The sequence below is a fragment of the Condylura cristata genome, unplaced genomic scaffold (genome assembly GCF_000260355.1).
Source record: "Condylura cristata isolate star-nosed mole 26May11 unplaced genomic scaffold, ConCri1.0 scaffold00010, whole genome shotgun sequence".
Taxonomy (NCBI): domain Eukaryota; kingdom Metazoa; phylum Chordata; class Mammalia; order Eulipotyphla; family Talpidae; genus Condylura; species Condylura cristata.
In genome coordinates this window covers 39862168-39869457 of record NW_004567111.1, presented here as the reverse complement: position 1 = coordinate 39869457, position 7290 = coordinate 39862168, and the positions used below count along the sequence as shown (strand labels likewise).

General features: G+C 33.0%; 1 protein-coding gene across 1 annotated transcript in view; it reads left to right on the top strand.

Moving 5' to 3' along the window:
- The window catches only part of LOC101624014 (phospholipid-transporting ATPase IB-like), a 120051-nt gene that overhangs the window by 16032 nt on the left and 96729 nt on the right, over positions 1 to 7290 (top strand). Inside the window, exon 7 of the mRNA XM_004680321.1 lies at positions 501 to 570. Within this exon, the coding sequence (XP_004680378.1) occupies positions 501 to 570 (70 nt within the window). The remainder of the gene's footprint in view (positions 1 to 500; positions 571 to 7290) is intronic.

Below are 7290 nucleotides of genomic sequence, written 5' to 3'. Positions count from 1 at the left end.
CTTCCTTCCTTCCTTCCTTCCTTCCTTCCTTCCTTCCTTCCTTCCTTCCTTCCTTCCTTCTTCTTTTCTTTTGCCATGTGACTGTACAAGTTTCCCAGCACCATTAGTTAAAGGGGATCGCAGTTGTTCATTGTGTAGTCATGGGTCCTTTGTCAATGATTAACTACAGACTACGATAAACCCATTTTAGAACTCAGATTTGACCGTTCTTTTGTTAACTACATAACATCTCTTGTACTTCCTCAGTTATTTCATTTTTTGGGACTAAAGAGTAATCACACAGATCTTTAGGGGGAGAAATTTTCTTTGGTGTCATTCTTCAAGGGGAATTTTAGCCTTAACGGGTCAGACTACTAATGTCTCCTGGCAAAGTAATTGTAATAAATCCTTCAGTTTTGAAGAATTATCACCAATGCAAATAACATTTCATAGTTACCATTATTGGGAAACTAATGTATTGGGAGATATTAATTCAACATTATTTGCTTTATTTCTCATAGCGAACCTCAGGCAACATGTTATATTGAAACATCTAATTTAGATGGAGAGACAAATCTAAAAATCCGGCAGGTAAAGACACTTTTTTATACTACTTCTACATCAACCTGCACAATATTAATATATCTCAGGTACTAATCAGTTCCTTCACAAAGAAAATCTCTCAATACTATTGAATGATTTTAATTATCCTCATCATATAGAGGGTGCTTTTTAAATCTATATGATATGTAGCAACTAGGTGATCAAATCACTAATTCTTTCCCATGTGCATTTTTCAAAAAAAAATTTTTTTTAATGTGGTAACTTGGTTGCAGCACTGTAATGATTTATGGGTTTAGGTCCTAATTTCTACTGGTGTATGTTAACTTACAGCACGACACTACCACCAAAGTGCCCACAGTCCTCCATCGTGGTGAATGTCATTATTGTAAGAAAAAAAATTCCCTATAAAATTAGGCCATGAAAATAACAAACCTGTATAAGTACTAAGGAGCAGGCTCAAAGGACTGGAAAAATTGTTTTGACGCTATTTCTATTCTAGGGCTTCAGTGATAAAGTTACGGCTAGGTTAAGTAACATAACTAACCTGAAAGGTGGTTGAAAATGAGTGATGAATGATCTCATATACCAGAACTTAATTAACTTATCTTTTCTTGAGGTAATGGGTTTACAACACTTTATATGACTCAGATATATGTTACCATATGACATATACAATCAAGACACCCACGAGTCTTCTACTGTAACCCATTGAGAATTTTTTAAATTACTATTTGAATTTCAGTTTGACTTTATAATTAGATGGGAGAGGTCATTTTCCAATTAAATTTTTTATAATGGAAAAATATATTGATCCTTAAGATAATTTAATCTTTGCTTGATTAATTTGCTGCAGTAATCAAACTTTTACATTTACAATTCACATGTCTGTTTTCTATTTTTGTTTGAAAAATTTAATTTGAAAATGAAAGTGAACTCTTTAGAAATTGCTAAAGTAATATATTTATAAAAACAAATAAGCAATACAGAAACTTAGTCTACTGTCTTTAGCTTCCAAACCATCTTTAACCCTAATACTAAGTATTATTAATAATTTCATGGAATCTTCCTAATTTTTAAAAATGCAATTACAGACTTCTGTTCTGGGAATATGGACTAGACATACTTTTCTCTATTTTTTCTGTTAAGTACAACCAAACACACTGGGCATTATATAGGGAATGTAAGAAGACTCTGAATGACAAGCCAGATGGCAGAACTTGGAACCCAGGGAACAACATGGTGGTGAGTTCCCAGAGGTTGCCTTTTGCTTCATATATCCTACACAGAAGAACTGAGGAACCCAGAAAGACACACACACACACACACACACACACACACACACACCAGCAAAAGCTTTCTTTTTCTATTCAAAGCACTAAAGATCAGGCTCACAAGACTGGACAATTTGAGACAATGTCCACTTCAGTCAAAAATGGCCACTCCCACCCATGCCAAAAAAAGACTGAGTGGGAAGCTTCTATTTTTGCCTTTATCAGGCCATACATGATGAGGCATCCCAGTCCTCCATGAGGGTGGCATCAGAGAAAGCCACATAGTAAGCTAGGACTTTCATTCCATAATAAAGATGGCCATGAGGCTCTCCCCTCTTAATAGTGGCAGTGGGCCATGTGGACAGCAGTAACAGGTTACCCAAACCCCTTCAGTTCAGTGGTGTATCAATGGAGGCCTGCAGGGATAATACTCAAATTGCCCACGTTTTAAAGAAAGGTCACTAATATCTAAACCTAGGAGGATCTCAAATTCAATAAAAAAATGACACATTGATATCAACATCAAGATAACAGTGTAGTTAGTTATTTGACAGAGATTTTAAACGATCCATCAAAAATGTTTCATTGAGCAATCACCAACATGTTTGAAACATATGAAATGCAGAAAGTATTTTAGAAATCCAGGAGTTTTTCAAAATACAAGAACTGAAATATAAAACTCAAGGGATAGCCTCAATAGCAAACAGAAGAGACAAGATAGAATCAATGAATTGAAGAGAATCATAGAAATTAGCTAATTTGAAGAACAGCAACAACAGCTTGGGGGAGGAGGGATGAACAGACATGCAGGGGCTTGCGGTAATCTAAGCAAACAGCTAATGTTCATGTCATAAGGCCTTGAAAGGAAAGGTGCATGAGAGTGGATAAAAAGTTACATAATGAATAATGTATTTGTTAAGCCATAGACTACACAGTCACAAAATTGAGAAGATCAAAAAGGATAGACCCACAGAAATCCATACCATGACATCCTAGAGTAAAACTTAATGAAGATAAAGAGAAAACTATTTGAACAATACTACTTATTTGAACAACACTACTTAGGGGAAAGATAATTTGAATATGATTTCTTTTCTGATGATTTCTTATTAAAAATCATGGAGATGGTAAAAATTTCAAGGGGAAATCATACATTGGACAAAAATGAGGAATGAAATACTGAATATATTTAAAAATGTTTTAAATTGAAAAAATACCATGGAGGCCAGAAAGAAGTGGCCTAATTCTTTTTAAGTGCTGAAAGGAAAGAACTGGTAGCCCAGAATTACATATTCAGCAAAAATATCCTTCAAGGGAACTTAAAATATTCTGAAATGAAAGAATACTAAGAGTTATCAGATATTGTTATCAGAATATCTACTCTAAAGGAATGGTGAAAGGAAGGCATCTAAATCGAAAGCAATAAAATAGGCCATAAGGAAAGAGGGGGAAAATGATAAGCAAAAATAATCTTTAATAAAATAGGCTTTAATTCTCTTGAGTTTTTAAAATTATGTTTGATGTTTGAGGCAAATATTATAAAACTATGTGATGTGGTTCTAGGCTACATAGCTAAACTAGTTAAGATATTTTTTATACCCAGGAAGGTAAAGTGACATCAAAGGAAGCAATACATTTGTATTTTATTCAAACTTGTAAAATGGCTGTGTAAATATCTGTATAAATGCTGAGAGAAACCACTAAAAGATCATATACATATACAAAGATAAGCAATGAAAGAACATTATCAATAAATCAAAATGTTCAAATAACAAAAAAAAAGCAGGAAAAGGAAACCAGAACAAAATCTAGCTTGTGACCTCCCAAGAAGCCCCGTCAATGCCTGTCTGAACAGGTGAGGTCCCAGATCATGCCAGAGAAGTACAAGAGCAGCCCCAGTTTTCACAATGTCCCAGGAGACCCCTCCAGCTTCTTCCTGAGACCAGTAAGACACATGAGCAGAGGGGAGAGAGGAGCCGCTCCCAGCAGCAGCCCCATCTGCAGCAGCTAGGACGCAAAGTAAACACTGGGAAGAAAGAAGAAACACAAGTGGCCACATTAGTCAGTGGGGAATAATCCTCATATAGAGAGAACAAATCTCCAAATCCAATTTCAAAGACATTGAAGGAAGGTTCTTCCTATCAGATACAGCTTAAAACTGTATGATAAAGAAAATCAAAGAAATGTCAGAAAATGAATGTCCTTAGAAATAAAATCAACACATAAAAAAATATGAGTTGGAGATTTGGATACAGTCAGAGAAATATAGAACATGAAAAATCTAGGCGAAAGGGATGGAAGCAGAATAGACCAACTGGTAAAGTGAGGGATTAGAGGTGGTAAGAACAAAGAGAGAAAAATATAATGGACCATGGTGTTGAATTATGGGGTGATTTGGTGGTGGATGCACCAAAGTGGAATACCAGATATGAGTATCCTAATATTACCTCAGATAATAAATTAATATTTATTTTAAAAAGCAGCAAAATCCAGAGGACAATCAATAATCATATTAAATGTATATTATATTGCGATATTTTAAAGTATTGGATTAGAAAACACAACCCAACTAGATGTTATTTACATGAAGTTCACTTCAAATTTAATGTTACAGTGTTGGTTAAATGTAAAAGAATAGAAAGATTTATATTAAACACAGATTAATCAAAAGAAATCATTAATTAATATGTAATATCATATAAAGTATACTTCAGAACAAATAAAAATACCAGAGACAGAGAAGAACATTTTAAAACACTTCATCTAGAAGATACAGAGAAAAGAACCTTGTCAACTTAGCAAAGAACGTCTTTAAAAGCAACTTATAATTAACACATTATTGATGAAAAACTAAATGCATTTCTCCTAAGACTGGAAACAAAATAAGCATGTCTTATTCATCGAGAAGACAGCAATACTAATTTTTATGCATCAAAAAGTGTGCAATTTATAGGAAAATGTGCAAAATATATGAAAGTAAAACAATATAACTAAAAGGATAAATATACAGACAACTCTAATTAGAAACTCCAACAATTCTCTTGCATAACAGACTATTTTATAACAGTACCCAATGACAAAAGGATATACAAGATTTGCAAGTGATCATGAAGCATACCCCAAGACAGAAAATACCAATGTCATCAAACAATACTCACAAAATTAACTGAAATAACAGAGAATGCTCTCTAACCACAATGGAATAAAGTTGGAAATCAATGACAACAACACAAAAACTTCTTGAAATAAATTGATTAGACATTGTAAGAATAAAGAAATTGAGTTAATAATTAAAAACTCCCCCTAAAATAAACACCTAGGCCCCAGTAGTTTCACTGAAGAATCCTACCAAACATATAAAGAAAAATGAGTATCAGTTATACACAATATTTCCCATACTTTGGCTCAAGTACTTCTCAATTCATCTTATAAAGCTAGTATTACTCTGATACCCAAACCAGACAAAGATAGTACAACAACTAAAAACCAAAAATTGAACTACAGACTAAAAGTGTCAGTGAACAGAAATGCAATATAGGAAAAGAACCTTCCAGGAATTGAAAGTTGGTTTAACAATGAAAGTCAACCCTTGTAATTCACCCTATTAACAGACTAGGAGGGGGAAAAAATATCACATGATCTTAACAATCCATGCAGGAAACATATTTAACAAAATTCAATGTCAATCCATGACAAAAAAAGAATCATACAAATATAGAGAAAAGAATTCGGTCAACTTAGCAAAGAATGTCTTTAAAAGCAACTTATAATTAACATATTATTGGTGACTAAATACTTTCTCCTAAGACTGGGAACAAAACAAACACATCTTACACAACATACTTTACACCAAATGGTGGCAAAGATGTGGCAAGACTGGATCACTCATATTCACTTGGTTGAAATAAATTTTGTTAATTATGTATATAATTAAACATTTAACTATCAGATGATCCAGCAATTGCACTCCTGGGCATTTATTTCAGAGAAATGAAAATGTTTTCACAAAACCTTTATAAAAAGGTTTGTAGTATTTTTATTAACAATAACCAGATGTCCTCTATGAGATGAGTAACTCTTATATCAATGCCTAATTTTTTTTATTAATCTTTTATCCATCCCTCGTACTAAACTCATGTATTTTTATGATTTTCGAGTCAAGCATATAGGATTTTTCAGGTAGTAAATCCTCTCTTTAAAAGTTGGGTCATTTCCCTTCTAACAGTATTAATACCTCATTTTCCCATACTTCTCTGGCAAGCCCTAGGAACTCCAGAGCACCTGCAAGTAATTGATAGTACCTACTCTCTTCTTTCAGAATGCTGTGGAAATGCTTATAAGATTTTACAGTGAAGTATGATAGTTGCTTTTGTTCCTGGTAGCTCTCTTTTACCAGATTTGGTGAATTTCCTTGTCTTTGAAGATTGCTAATTTTTTTAGGATAAATATTAAGTCTTTTACTAATTTTTCTTAGCCTCTATTGCTATATGGTAATATTTTTTTCTTTGGGTAATTTATATCACTTTTGAGCTTGTGTTTTTGACTTTATCGGTAATACATATTTTCTTTTTGGGGGAAGTGTGTCATTCATTTCTCTATTGGAATATTTGTATTTTCTTATAATATATGGGATTTAAAAATGTATTTTCATAGTAATTCTTTGTCAGTCGTATGTATTGCAAATGTATTCTCCCAGTTAATAACTTGCTGTTATGTTTCTTTTAAAGTATTTTTGATGGACAGAAGTTTATCACCAACTGTTTCAATTTATATTTCTGAATGTCAAAATTTCTAAGACTTTGTATGAATGACTGAAGTGAATTGTATTAAACTTTTCTACTTGTTACTTGGAACTATATAACATTCTAGATTTAATGGTCTTCAGTTTCAATACTTAAATATTCATTGACTTCCTGTATCTTATCTTAGTAAGAATGATGGAATTTGATACTATCCTGGAGATGATTCATCTTTTCTTTTCAGAAGGTTGAGATCTTTTTATTGGAATGCCCATTCTCTGCATCAGCAGTTTTCAGAGTCTGAGCCCTGGACCAGCATCTCCAGCCTTTGGAAGATGTTAAAAAAGCAAATTATGATACCCAACCCCAAACATACTGAATTAAAAAACCTTGAGAAACATCCCAGCAATCTGTATTTTAATAATAAGTCATCTACAGAAATCTGACGCATGCAAAAGTCTGATATCACTGTCCTACATCCTGTCTACTCAAAATGTCTAGTTTGGCATCATCAGCTAAGACATAAATGTGTAAAACATTACATGGTATTTGGATATAGTGATTACACTTTCAAAAATGATATTTTTATGTAGGGGTGGTGAAAATGTAGCTTTTCTGTTTCTTTGAACCTATTAAAATTATCTGCAAAATGTTGATGTGGGAAAGTTTTCTACCAAAGTTTATGTTAAAGTTTTAATGTATATTGCTTATTGTCTGGTAAGTATAACACACTGACT